The sequence below is a fragment of the Uloborus diversus genome, chromosome 6, assembly GCF_026930045.1.
Source record: "Uloborus diversus isolate 005 chromosome 6, Udiv.v.3.1, whole genome shotgun sequence".
NCBI lineage: Eukaryota > Metazoa > Arthropoda > Arachnida > Araneae > Uloboridae > Uloborus > Uloborus diversus.
In genome coordinates, this window is record NC_072736.1 from 56,243,632 (window position 1) to 56,258,889 (window position 15,258).

Consider the following 15,258-nt stretch of genomic DNA (forward strand, 5'->3'; position numbering starts at 1 on the left):
AATAAAACAAGATTTTTTAAAATTTTTATTTTATAGAGAAGGGGGAGGGGAGGAAATTGGACTCCCAAAGTCACAGTGGTTTTAAAAGGAAGAATGTTTTATAACTCATCAAATACGTGAAGAAATAAGCAACTCAGATTAGCTACTGAAAGTGCGAAAAATGCAGCATTGAATAGAAATCTTTTTAAGAAATATTAAAAATATGACTAGATTTTATCTCGTAAAAAATGTTTCAAAAAATTCTCACCAATAAATAATTCCACAAAATAAAATATCAATGATCATTTGTCACTTAAGGCTTAATAAACTAAATTGGTGTAATTCATGTTGCCATTCGAAGAAACATAATTATTAAACTGAAACAACTAAAACAGTGCAGTTACTGACTTTTTTTTCCACTAGTAGGGGAATGTGGGCAAAGTGAAATGATTAAGATGATGGAGCTTTTTCAAAATGAACAAATTGGAAATTTGTTTCGAAACTTACAGTACATAAAGAAAGAACATTGTATTTTATAATAAAACTTTCATTGAAATAGTATTTTTTTTGTTTTTGACAGTAAATTTTCGCTTTAAAAAAAAGTGGAAATTTTTCACTTTTTTTCTTTCTTGAGGCAAAGTGAAAAATGCAATATTTTTGTAGTGAAATATTTTCTATTCAATTATAAAAACTATTTTCGATCAAATGAATCAGTAAATAAAAGGTTGAATGAATAAATGAAATTATACTGAAAAAAAAATAAACGAATAATTAAGCAAATTAAATAATTAATGCATGAGGACGAATAAATGAGTGAGCACAAGAGTGAATGCATAAGAAAAAAAGGTGAATGAATGAATAAATAAGTGAATTGCAAAATTAGGTTTCTTAAATATCGTAAATTATAAAAAAAAAGTAAAAGATTTAGTAAATGATGTAACAATTAAACGAAATGAATTATTTCACTTTGCCCCATCCACTTTGCCCCGCATGTACTTTTCTAATTGTACAAAATATTTAAAATACAAAATAAGCTTAATATTAACTAAATAAAGACTGCACTGAATATTAGAAGGTCTAAATTAATACTTCAACTGTTAATTACAAGAACTTTATCATTTAATAATAGCAAAAATAATTTTCGACCTGCAACAAAATATTACAATATGAGTATCAATTTTTGAAAATTGCTTGTATTATCATATTCTATAATTTTCAGGGGTAATTTTTTCTTTACTGGAATAGACTTCATGTGCTACTACATAGTAAAAATATCACCAGATAGGTGGCACTAAAAGCAAAGTAAATATTTTACCATTTCACTTTGCCCCACTATTTCATTTTGCCACATATTCCCCTACTTTGCATAATTTCATGAGATTAAACTGATAATTAAAAAAAAAACATTTATATATTTATCAAAAAAAAAAAAGGTAGTTATTCTTTATTATAATTGGTTACAATAAATGTTAGCAAAAGAAAAAAAAAAAACTAACACATTAATGATTTCAGAAATTATAATTCACCGTATATGAAAGTCAAAATTAATTTTAATTTATGTAAAATTTTAATTTTCCGTAAATCACTCTTATTCTAAGATGTCAGAAATACGATCTGGATACATGCAGTAAATTTAAAATTTATGCAATATGGCGAGAAGGCAATATTGATGAAATTGAAAAGAATAATTTTCGTATTCGTTTTCCTTCAAAGATCAAGAATGATTGATGTAAAATGAAACAAGAAATGTGTAATCGATGCTAACTAAGTAGCGCTAAAAGAGAAATTGCCTAATAAGTTTGTGAAGATATAATGTCTCCTAATAACGTCAAAAATAAATGTCTCCTAGAATTTGCTCATTTTTTATATTTACTTTTAAAAAAGGTAATAATTTTGTCACTTGCATTATATTGATCCTGAAACTATGGAAACGGTATTTCATAATAAGAAATGCAAGAAAATAATAAATAAGAACAAAGGGCGACCAATATGCTCGCTTTAATAATAACACTTCTTTCATAATCTTATTCTTTCGTTTACAATGGTATTGATATTTAAACCATAGATGTAGTATGACTAGATAAACAACGCCGTAGAGGCAGCCACTGGCGGTCAATGAACGCGGGATGATTAGAGAATCTCGTAAGAAAACGGGTAAAAGTTATTTGCGTCACATAAAAGAAAGACACCATGTGAGCTCTGAGCGCTCTATTATTCAAGTTCATCTCATCAAAATTACCTTTTTCAAACATAATTATATTTTAAACAGTAATATTTTTTTCTCAAGACTAGTAAAGAACGAAATCTGGCACTAAAGTGTTGTACTCGTAAGTAAAGCGACATATGAGGCAGTCAGAAACAAAGAGATTTAAGTAGATTTTTTAAAAATTTTTAGTAAAACGTGTGTTAAGTTCCAACCCCAAGTAGACTTTCACTGAAAGTTTTTCTAAATCATGCTGTGTATTAGCACTTACCAGTACCATATCTTGCCTTAAAACAATGACAGTTTCTCCTGTCATTTGTGCTAGTTATTCCAAATTTTTAATTTTATTACTTACACCCCTTTGCCTCTAGTTGCTTCATATATGAAATGTTAAGCGCTTTTGCATGGCTATTTCATTGTAGAAATACCATCGGTTGACGTTTTAAATGCATCATGATATCAATATAATAAATACTATCTCTTAAGTACGAAATATATAGAACTCTAATTAAAAACAATTTATAACTGAGTCTCTAATTTGCTTGTGCGTCATACCCAATACTGATTCTTCCTCAGTACTGGGTTACAAGGAGGCCCGAATCTCAGTTCCGATCCTTCGTAATTGCTCCAGTCCTCACAGTCACTTGGATCTGCCAACAAATAAGGACCTTTCAACGTGGTTTCGTTAATTACGTCCTGGTCACCATGAGAAATTGGGGTGACCTTGCAAGTGGGCAGAGGCACGTTAATCTCTGCCCACTCGCCATTATCGAGGATATAGGGAGGGGGAGGCAGGGCAGGTTCCTCAGAGTCCATGCACTTGTTTTTCTTTTTAAGAGTTCTGTTTTTGGGCACACTGCCACCTCCGATGCAACCTAGGGGGCTGCTGCTCCCCGTCGGGGATGTCGGTGGGGGAGGCGGGGGTGGTATCTCATCTGAAAAGCTCCCGTTGGATGGCTCGGGATCTGACACGTCCAGGTCAGATTGAGCCGTGTGGGAACCTGCCACTGCTTTGCCGTGATTATGATGTCTGCCAAAGCAGGGCTGGCCTGACCGTTTTTTGTCTCTTTCATTCCTTATTGATCGGCACTTGATCACAATCACAATCACAAGGCTCACGATGATCACTCCTAGGATAACGCCTGCAATCAGGAGGTGGTCGTTGCTGATACTCGGCTGGTAAACTCCTCCAGTACTGTCTGAAGGAGTAGTTACTGTTCTGCCGATGTCTGGTACAAGGGGAGGTGGTTGAGGCTTTATTGATGGAGTCACATATTCGTAATGAGGGATCGATGTAGAAGTGGGAGTTAATGATGGCTGAATGTTCAGAATAAATTTTCCCTTAGCCGGTTGCACACTAGGAGCAGTTAAAATGTACTCAAAGCTATCAACCACATTTCCTTTAAGCTCCATGTCTTTTCCTACGAAGAAAATCTTTTCCTTCACAACATCTTCATGGGTGAACTCAAAACTCTTATAAGTGCTGCGCTTTGAAAGACCTTTCGAGAAACTCTTTCGCAAGACTCCGTACCTCGGAAACTTGAACACTAAAAAATTAGGGTTACTCTTTGTCTTTTGAGCAAGTTTGGAAACATTTAATACATCCAAAGTAATCCAAGTAGTGCCTGAGGCACTGGCTGACAAAGGTTTCTGCAATATGAGTGGAATGACGGTTATGTTCACAATCACATCTTTAATAACGTTACTGCCACTATGTATAGACACCACAAAATGATCCTCCGACGCCGTCAAATCTGATTGCATATAAAACACAGCTCTGGAACTGACATCGGCTTGTCGAAACGTGCGCATGACGTCATCATTTACAAATATATGTCCATGCAGTGGTAGCACAGTTATGTTGTACCAGATATCTTCGTTGTATGCATTTGTTTCGGCACATAAATTGTTGCTGCTGAGGAAGACCGCAGTAGAACCTTGTTGAACTTCAATGGCACTTAAGTTGACCAAATACATTTTTATAGGAACTATAATTATATCCAGTGCAGCGTAGTCTGTTTTGTGCTTGCCATCACTTACTTTAAACGAAAATGCACTTCTGTTTTCTTTGGTCCCGTCGTGTGCATATCGAATCATATAATTATCGATGTCCTCCTGAGTAAAATTATGGACTGAAGCATTGCCAATCAGTAACTTACCACTCGAAGGTGATTTTATAATTTCGTAAACAATGTCACGGGGAACACCATCTTCATCAGATACATTAAGAACATGTGGGCCTAGGATTAGTGATTGTCCTTGAACGACCTCTATAACTGCTGTCTTCGTAAGCAAAGTGAAAGGGTGATCGTTAATGGGGTACACCGTAACATTTATAGAACCATTGAACAAGAGTATATCCGGGTATGCTTTCTCGTCCAACAAATAAAATCCAACGGAAAAAATATCACTAAAAGTGTTAGAATCATCGTGATGGTATCGGACTCGCTTTTTACGTATGTCTTCTCTGTTGAAAGTTAAGTTTTTAATGAACGTCGAATTACCTTCCTCTGTTTCCAACCATCCATTTACTGGTGGGCTGTGCAGAATTATTTTTAATTTCTTAGCAAATTCGCTTTTACCTTTCCCTTGCCACAAACTGAACAACCGCGACATGTCAATATGCTCTTGACTTATTGTAGCTACTCCACCCTCCTTAACTTCTAAGGTATGTAACACAACAAGCTGGTCAAGATTTCCAGCACCGAAATTTCCAACAGAAACCTCTATATGAAATTCTATGTCTCGCATCGTTTGAGCGTTTTGTGTCTCTATATTAAACCTAATCATGTCAAGAGATGTCATTCCAATCATTGGTTTGTTGTGCTCATAAAGAACCAAGTTCTTGTTGATTTGCTCTTGAGTAAAGCTCGAAACTGGGGACAATGATCCATCTGGGTTTTCTACCAACAGTCTTCCCAATTCTGGACTTCGGGTGACTTTGAAATCAATGACTCTGGTTAAGTCGTGGTCATTTGTCGTCACAAAGAGATGGTCTTTGGTGATGGATTGTTGCATTCTGGGGAGGATACTTAATTTCTCATTGGTTGCAACTAATATTTGAAGCACACGAGCGGTAATTGTGAATACGTGGGGTGAATCAAAGTTGACTCCGTCATTCACTTGCAACTTAAATCCGCCAGCTTTTTCTCCTGAAACATAGAAAAAAAAAGGAAATAAAAACTCTAAAAATATCAATACTTAATACCTACTGAAAGAAACATTGAAAATAGTTCAACCAAAGAGCAAATTTTTTCATTTAAAATTTGTTTTGAAAAGGATATTAATAAAAATAAATTAGCCACTCGGAAACCATTTAAAATGAAAGTAATATGAAAGTTGTTCTGCATACTTACAGCACGGTTAATTTTCACTTCAAGTAGTAATATATTTTTTTTTCTTGTTAGAGTGTAGCATAAAATAACCATTTCTAGCCAACTTTTGCTACCAATTACGTAAATCTTTAGTGACTTTTACTTACGTAGTACGAGTGCACAGGGTTTAAAAATTTATTTGGATTCCGAAATGCAGAAAAATTTAAAACGAAATTCATTTTATTTATACGCCTATGTGCTAAATTTAATAGATTTATTCCTCGTTTGTACCATGAACATTTTTATCCAAAGAGCAAATGTTCACAAAAAAAAAGAAAGAAAGAAAAAGTAACTGCGTGTGAATTCAGAAGTAACTGTTAAATGCTAATCTACTAAGATATCTGCAGATGAGATTTAGAGTTTGCGTGGAATTATAAGGAAAAGTTAGGAAGATTACACGAGGGTATTGAAGTTTTGAACAGTCATTGGGAAAAGAAACAATCCATTTGTTTGAATACCAGCTTCAGTAGAAAAACAGGAGATGCCTCAATTTCTCAGTAAGAAATACCAAACATAAAATTTTGTTAAAGGGTCATCTTATTCTTAAATGGAGCAGTCCGTCAAATCAAATGCTGACTCTGTGTTTCTTTTTACTTCCTTTTACAACAAGCTGATGTGTGCATCACATGAATTCCTTTTACTCCAGTTTAATGTCATTTCCCCATTATTGGCAATTTTAATGTGATTCAATTGTTTACTCTCTAAATATCACCCACAGTGGCCAAATAGAAACCAAATTTAGAATTAAAAAAAAAAAACCTCGCCAAATTTTTCGCCAAGTTGGCGACAAAACTTGGCGACCAAAAGACTGCCGATATATCGCCAAGTGTCCGACAAATTATAACACCACTTGAGTTTAAATCAAAATTAACAATGATTCCCCCCCAAAAAGGGGCAAAAGACCCCCTTAGGAACATCCGTATGCAACCAAAACGGATGGTGCACAATTAGGCCCCACTAGGAGTCTTCGTACCAAATTTCAACTTTCTAGAACATACTGTTTTTGAGTTATGCGAGATACATGCACACATACACACATACGCACATACATACGTACATACAGACGTCACGAGAAAATTCGTTGTAATAAACTCGGAAGTCGTCAAAATGGATATTTCGGGTTCCTAGCTGTAGGTTCCTAGGCATATATCCACGTGTGGTCGGGTCGAAAAAAAAAACCCAACATTCATTTGGGGGTGAGAAAAATGGAAATAAAGGCCGATTTTTGAGTGAAATTTTTTTCGCGAATACAATACTTCCTTTTTCGTAAAAGGAAGTAAAAAAGGAAGTATTGTATTCGCGAAAAAATTTTCACTCAAAAATCGACCTTAATTTCCATTTTACTCATCCCCGAATGAATGTTGAGGTTTTTTTTTCGACTCGACCAGACGTGGATAAGCGCCTAAGAACGTATAAATACGCGAAATATCCGTAATGACGATTCCCAAGTTAATTACAACGAATTTTCTCATGACATCTGCATATACGTATGTATGTATGTGCGGATATGTGTATGTATGTCGCATAACTCAAGAACGGTAAGTCCTAGAAAGTTGAAATTTGGTACGTAGACTCCTAGTGGGGTCTAGTTGTTCACCTCCCCTTTTTGTTGCACTCGGGTGTTCCTAAAGGGTGTTTTGCCCCTTTTTGGGAGGAAATCATTGTTAATTTTGATGTAAACTCAAGTGGTGTTATAATTTGGCGGACACTTAGCGATATATCGCAATTTTTTTCGCCAAGTTTTTGGCGCCAACTTGGCGACAAATTTGGCGATTTTTCTTTTTTTTTAAATCTGTTTCAATTTGGCCATTGTTGGTGATATTTTGAGAGTAAACTATTGAATCAATAAAATTGCCAGTAATGGGGAAATGACATTGAATCAAAGTAAAAAAAAGTCATGTGATGCTCACATCAGCTCGTTTCTAATGACATATGCAAGCAATATTAAAATTTAACCTTGTGTATAAACTTTAGCGTAATTTCGCTCAGTCGTTGTTTCAGAGTTGCACTCAAAAAAATCCACCTCGAATTGTAAAAGTGTGTTTCGATATTTTTTTGGTTATAATACCTTAACTATGATGGTTACAGTTTTTTAAGAAGACTATAACCATCTATAATAACCACTATAAACCAATAATATTTTTAAAATTGATTAACATGTTTACTAATACCGATCTTTATAATGAATTATAAAATTAATATTGCAAAAAATGTGAGCTGAAACAACGATGAAAAATAAATCAGTAAGAATTTTTGTATAAAAATCTAAAAAACAGTTTAATATCTTATTTTTATAGTATTTTTGGCTGGAACAGTTATGTGAATAATACACGTCAATTTGGCTAGAATTCTTTTTGTACAACTTTTCAGAGCTACTGGACATAAAGCAGAAAACTGAAGGAATGTTCTAGTACGTACAATATGAACAGAGTTCTACAAAACTTAACGGAAATTACATCGAGATTTGTTTGTATGTTTTTGTTGACTGTATCAAATGTTTAACTTACATTCCATGAAAGAAAAAAAAAAAAACACTTTTCCCACGCTGTAACTTAATTTTTATGTAATCATAAACTTTTGCTTTTAACTTATACTCTTAATATCGATACCCCTCTCACTTCTCCCAACAAAGATTTATGTACAGTCTTGAGCAAAGAAGAGACCGAGGGGACATGATTCAGTTGCTTAAATTTATTAAAATGAAAGATGTAACGGGGCTAAAGTTTAGCACTAAAAACAGGACAAGGGGTCATCGTTTTAAGCTATTTAAATCTCAGGCTAATATGGATATTCGAAAAAATTATTATTTTAGCCGGGTAGTGGAGCCTTGGAACAGCTTACCGGAAGAGGTGGTAATGAGCAAAGGAGTAGATAGTTTTAAGAGGGCCATTGATCTTTACTAGGGATTGTAAATTGACTAGGACCAGCCTAGCTGGGCTCAGAGCCTGTTGCTGGTCGTCACTTTTGTATTTGTATTTGCATTTGTATTTGTATAACTAGAAAAGTCATAACTTACCGGTGTGAACAAACGTGATCATACCACGATCAATTTGTTCTTGAGTAAAACTCAGGATTGGAGTTTTGGTATCATTCTTCAAAGAAACATAACCATTGCTTGGTGACGAAATGACGAATGTGATTTCCGAAGTGTCAGAGTCATCATCCTTTGCAGCCAGATGTTTGCTTGTGATGACTGTCACATCCCCTTCCCACACGTCGAGACCCGTGTTGTTGACAATATGAGGTGCTTCATCGTTGACCGGTTCAACAGTGACATGAATGGTACTTGGTGCACTCTCTTTGTTCAAGGCAGTTGCATTTGCGACTAGGGTGAACCAGTCGCGAGTTGTTTCCGATCCATCATGGACATAGTGTATGAATCCACCTTTCAAATGTGCCACACTGAAGCGGGAGATCCTTGACCGTGTGTTCTTGACATAGGCAATGTGTCCATGCTGTGGCTTTTCGATGACAAGGTACTCCGTTATCCAGTTCTCGTAGTAGGGATTGGAAACGGCGATTTCGTTGTCTTTGAGGGGCACTTCACTTCCTTCTACGACAGTAATATTGCTTGTGCGGAGAAATATTATTTTGGAGATTATTTTGATGTGGAATGTTAGATCTCTGAGAGCTGTGATGCCATTAGTGACATCGAAGACGAAAAAATCCTCAGACGCGTTCTGCTCTGTGTGAAAGTAGTGTAAATGATGTTCGTTGATGGCAGACTGAGAAAATATTTTGGCTGGTGTCGTCTTAGAGACAGATTTCCAGTCGTCGAAATCGTGAATATCGCCAAATACGAGAAAACCAAATTTCGGCGGTGTTGTTACTATAAATGTAATGTTGTTGGTGTTGATATTAGGTTGTGAGACATTAAGGGCCGATGCATCAATGGTCACAATTTTCCCTTCGTCGACATGAAGTGATCTATTTTTCACGACTTTTAAAGGTTCCCAATAGACATCTGGGTAGATCCGAAACTCAAACTTTCCTTCAACAGTGATGTCTCCAAGGAAAGCTGAAAAACGAAATGCATCCTGGAAGCTCACACTGTTGTCGTTTTCATATTCCACATTTTCTAGTAGCAAATCTCTTTGAGTGAATTCATGCGCAAGTTTACCATTTACAAGTATTTCCCCGTGTTTGGGCAGTGAAGTTATTTTGTAAGTTATATCATCTGAATTAGCGTTTAAATTCGTCTCTACAGTTAAATTTGAGGCAGTAAGAAGTCCGTTTTCGCCTCGTTTCACAACAAGGCCAGTATTTTGGGTGATCTTGAGGTATGCTTTGGAGGCTTGTATTTCTAGGATGCCTGTGGCGTAAAATTTACCATCAGTAATTCTCAAAACTGCTTTACCGTACGGCGCTCCATTGTGACGAAAGATAATCTTCCCTGTGTCCAAATCTACCTGAGTAAACTGGTGCACTTGGGTGGACATGTCATCGATATGGAATAAAGCACCATTTGGAATACCTCTGCGAGTGTATTGTATGTTTTCCGAAGTCGAATCGATATCTGGATCAGTATACTTTAAGTCCTGACCAGTCAGTTTGCGCTCACCATCAAGGACGACGTTAAAAACTTTGTCAACTGCTCGGCTCGGTGGGTTATCATTTTTCATCAGAACTTTGATATGAACTGTTCCATAATACGCAAAACTGTCATCGGTTTTCCCATTTGCGACAGCCGCCATGAAATGGAACATATCTCTTTCGTTTTCTGAGTCATCGTGTACGTAAACGAGTCTATTTTGTGATATTTCACTGCCAGTAATCATATCAACTGGTTCCTCTTCTATTTCACTGTGATCCTCGCTTAATTTCTTTAAGACACCATGCTTAGGTCTAGTTGTGATGTTGTACATGATGTCTGATGCTGTTGGAAGCTCAATATGGAGTTCACTTGGACCAATTGTTGACGTTCCACCTTCAAGAACACTAATTTTTTCATTGATGATTACTGCTTCACTTTCGCTAGGTAAGTGTTTGATCTTGAATTGCATATCTTCTGACTGTCCACCTCCTGGACACGTCACTTTGAAAACAAAGTGATCTTCTATGGCTGATACACTTTTTCTATGCAATTTGTACTTGATCCGCCTCAAAGAAACGTCACTTTGAGTGAACACGGAACCAACATCAAGTTTTTTGTGTCGCGGTTCGGCATCACTGCTATGAAATAAAATGAGATATCCGTATGTTGGTAAAGTTTGAAGTGTGTATGTTATGTGTTCGTCTGTAGTTGCAATGGGATATGTTTCAAATTTCAACTCCGTTTCACTGATATGACTATCTAATTTTCTGTTTAAGAACAGCTCCGAGTTATGTACCAGTTTAAGATTAACGGCAATGAAAGTTATTCGAAAATCATAAATTGTCGGAAATTTAATATCTGCACATGAAACCGAAAATTTGAATTCGTCATATGTTGGACGACCGCTGGTATGAGTGTATCTTAGTTTTTCTTTTCGTAATTGTCTTTGAGTGAAATGATTCACAGTGTACCAGCGATTATTGTTTCGCAAACGTTGAATGCTGCCATATTGTGGAAGTTTAGTAATATCATAACGTATTTCAAGGTTCTGATCTGCTGCATTATCGACAAAGGTTAAATTATCTGAAGATATTAAAGCGTAGGAATCATATGGGAGTACAATTCCAGTTGAATTAATTAATGTTACTTCCAAATCAAAGGGTGCTATGCGAAACGTGGAGGTAACTGGATCAGACTGAATACCGTCCGAAACACGGATTGTGACTCGAACATTCCCTGCTCCTTTATTGTTATAACTTATTATACCATCATCTATATCAGCCTGTGTGAATGTGTCAATACTTTTACCTGGATTTTTTGCATTTTCCATGAAACCTTCGCTTTCTGGGGAACCTAAATTTAAGACAGTATATACTAAATCATTTGCATTGTTATCAGGATCTTCTGCTTTAAGAAGATCTGAAGTAATGGTTTTCTTAGTATTCTTTGCCAGGCGAAAAATTTTACCAGACGGTAGTTTCAGTTTAGGAGGATCATTCACTGGTAGCACCTGAATATGGAAAACAAAACGGTGCCTTTCTTCAAGAAATGGTGGAAGCCTGAAGTTTCTAGCTCGAAATTCAAGATCAAAACTGACAGAATCCATTTTTGTTTCTGACCCATCGTGTGAATATCGGACTTTGTCCATATTAAGGTCTAGAAGTGTGAAAATGTTATCCGCACTTCGACGCAAAATTTCGATTTCCAAAGATCCATGCTTTGGTGCTTGAATTATGTGAAAAAGCACCCCGGACTCTCTGATACCATATTTCTGGTAATCTAAAATAACATGAATGTGATTCGACGTTATAATATCACTACCTCCTTCGGATATCACTAAAGGCTGGAGGTTGAGCACCTCCAAATCGATTGGCTTGGAAGACTTGGTGTACAGTTTATAACTCGACGAAAAATTCGACCTAACACAATTGTCAAGCTCGCAGATACATCGGAAGCTATCGACTCCATCTTGGTAACATTCAGCTTCAGGCACGCAAGGATCTTGTAAGCACATATAATCCCATAGGCAGTCTGGCTGTATGCCATGGGTCACTTCCGCCTCACGGAAACCCATCAGATTGTTGTTCACTTTAATGCTCTTCATGCAGCCCTTCAGCGAAGATTCAGCACCTTCCATCAATATCGACTGAAGACCGTTCTGTAAGGCACGAGATTGCTTGCTGAGCTCAATGCCACCGACGTAGAAGAAACCAGCGAGATCAAAAAAGCGATTGTCCCCAAGTCCTGGCCTGAGATTCTTCATCTGGCCATCCACCACCATTTCGATGTAAGACTGACTGAACTGTGCTTCTATGTGGTGCCAGTTTCCGTCACTGACCAGAACGTCTGATTGCAACACCACGACCCCGTTTCCCTCGTTCACCGACATCACTGGCTTCCCGTCCAGTATCTCTAGGGAGATGAAATCTGATTTTAAAGGCACTCCAGCATTGTAAAAGAGGACGGCGGTTTGTGTTTGAGTCTTGACATCAAGTGACACAGATCCTCCATTTCTAGCGATAGATAAAGGAAGGGCAAGGAAAGAGCCTGTAAAAACAAAACAGAAATGGTTATCTGTAAAATTATAAAGCAAACAAAACGTAAATTATTATCAATGAGAATTATTACTAGTGCAAGTAAATAAGAAAAAACGAATTAAGATTTCCTTAATATGAATTATGTATAGTTCAATGAGAATCTTTACTGAAAGTGTTTCAAAATTCTCATTTTCAATTAATTGAAAATGACCCGCAAGTCAGCAACATAATTAGCGTAATTGATTGCTTCCACTTGAAAATCGTCTTACAGGAAAATCTGTCACATAGAAAATTGACGTCAGCGAGTCTTTTGGATGAATGCTACTACATGGGTACCATATTTTAAGAAAGTTTCTACATTTTTAGAAGTATCAAACTTTTAGTATTCGTTACCAGTTTGTAATCATAATTTTCATTGCGCTGTTTTACAAAATAACAGCATAAATAACATTACATTGTAAGTATTTTGACGTTGAAGCCGCATTATGACAAAAGCTTTGGTAGTTTTGTTTTTTGAAATATAATATGCATTTTTACTTTTTATTTCATAGCAACATTTTAGTTTAACATGAGTTTGATCTCGCTTATCCTCTTTCGCTTTATCTCGCATTCCACAAGTTGAGAAATGCCATTGTAAGAGACTATGACTCAGAAATATTGAATAGTTTTGATAAATTTTAAGGGGATATTGTACCCACTTTGAAACTTTTGGACTACTAAGACATTATTTTAAAAATTAAGAGTAAAGGTAATAAAATTTAGCTCTGAGAAAATGTGACATGAGTCATTTTATTAGTATTGAATCCAAAACGTACTTCATCGGACACCTCGAAAACTCATTTTTGCAGTACTGCCGTTTACCTTCCCACGACAGTATAACACTAAAGTCGGGGACGGTAGACATTTTGAGTTTCTTTGTATATTAAATGTCATTAGGAATCCTTATTCAATGAAATAGGTTTCGTGTTCTTGTAGTTTCTCTTTTTTCCACAATGATCGTTTTCTTTCTATCTTGTGCCATTCCACGAAAAAGCCAACTCTTTGACCCGCACGTCACGCGGGTCATATATTTCCTTAAAAAGTAATAATTTTAAAGGGTAATGACGATTTTTTTTTACTTAAGGAATCACACATAATTTTGTAATTTGTTAAGCAGAAAAAACGTGTTCAATTATATTTTAAACTATTATTTTTACTGAATAATATGAGTCGTCTCGTGCGGGAAAAAATGAATGTTTTCCGTGGAATGGCAGCCATACTTTTTGGATCACCCGGTATTTGCCAATTCGAATTTATACAATGCATTTAACTCCTTCTTATTTGGACCACATTGCACTGTTAAAAACTCAGGAAACTTTTATGGTTATCTGTTATCCATATTAGTGTAAAATGGAGTGTTTACATCACAGAAAAAAAACCGTAAATTGTACCGAGAAAAATAAACAATCGCAGCGCCAATTGACACATCACGGGACTTACAGTTCGAAGCACATAACACAGTATTTCCCCGTACGCGGTGTGTTCCAGCTTGTACGGTGGTTAGCACAGCCGTTTTCTTCAGGTTTTTTTTAAACAGTGTGTACATGAGCACCCATATGCAAAATTTTGAGGGGGGGCTCAGATATTTTCCGCATAGAAACCTATTTCAGTACAGGTTAGAGTTATTCAAGTTTGAGATTTTTAATAAATAATTCATTAATGGCTGGAGAAGAAATGTTTTTCATTTTTGCAAAGAAAAAAGTACCGAAAGCAAGGAAGTTCTAATTTCTAAGAGGGGGCTTGGGCCCCCACTTGCCTCCTATATGGGCGCCCTTGAGTGTGTATTACATTTTGGGATTATCAATCTCACCTTTTTCCATGAAACTAATGGGCTGATGTGACAGGGCTTCAAACTCGTCGCTGCAATTCCACGTCACCGCGAAGACATTATGGTCCTCCGTGGACACCGATGCGGCGGCCAGCTTGAGGACATCGTGGCTGTTGAAGATGACGTCGTCCACGCAGCCGCGGAGGTTGGGGATGTTGCCGAGGAAGAGTTCGCTGAACCCTCCCACTCCACCGACGAACACCCCATACTTGACGTTCAGTTCGAAGAAGCGGCCTGGGATGTCAAGGTAGGTCGTGTGCAGGCTGTCCAGAATCAGGGTGAGTTCGGCGTCCGTTCTGTGCAGTTCGAGCTGGTGCCAGAGCAGATCGTTCAGGCTGAGCCCGGGCGTAGAGGATAGGGTGGCCTCACCGGCTCCGAGGTTGATGCGAACCTGCAAAGAAAGATTCTTCGTCAAGAATGGCGAAAAGGATTCTGTAAAAATGACAACGCTAAGAAGAATTAATTGTTTTTTTTAAATATATTTATTTATTTATTAAAAGTATTACCCACTACAGAAAGAATTCAGTTACAGTGGCAACAATAATATAAAAATAGCAATCAAAACAAATTATATATTTAAAATATTAAAACATAAAAGACTTAAAATTGTAAAATGACAAATAAAAAATATCTAAATCATGACAATGAGTGTTTAAAAGTGTAAAATTTAAAAAGACAAAAATTATCAACATAGTTCCGTCTGGTAAAAGTTTTTTTAACAGAAAGACTCATAAGAGTCTTACTTGGGACAACAAGTTGTATCG

The 15,258-nt window shown here is 36.4% G+C and overlaps 1 protein-coding gene across 1 annotated transcript in view; it reads right to left on the bottom strand.

Moving 5' to 3' along the window:
• Nucleotides 1–2,731: 2,731 nt before the first annotated feature.
• LOC129224766 (chondroitin sulfate proteoglycan 4-like) overlaps nt 2,732–15,258 on the bottom strand; it is a 270,210-nt gene continuing 257,683 nt past the window's right edge. Inside the window, exons 3-5 of the mRNA XM_054859313.1 lie at nt 14,477–14,885; nt 8,573–12,637; nt 2,732–5,334 (exon numbers count right to left, since the gene is read on the bottom strand). Coding sequence (XP_054715288.1) covers nt 2,732–5,334; nt 8,573–12,637; nt 14,477–14,885 — 7,077 coding nt within the window. The remainder of the gene's footprint in view (nt 5,335–8,572; nt 12,638–14,476; nt 14,886–15,258) is intronic.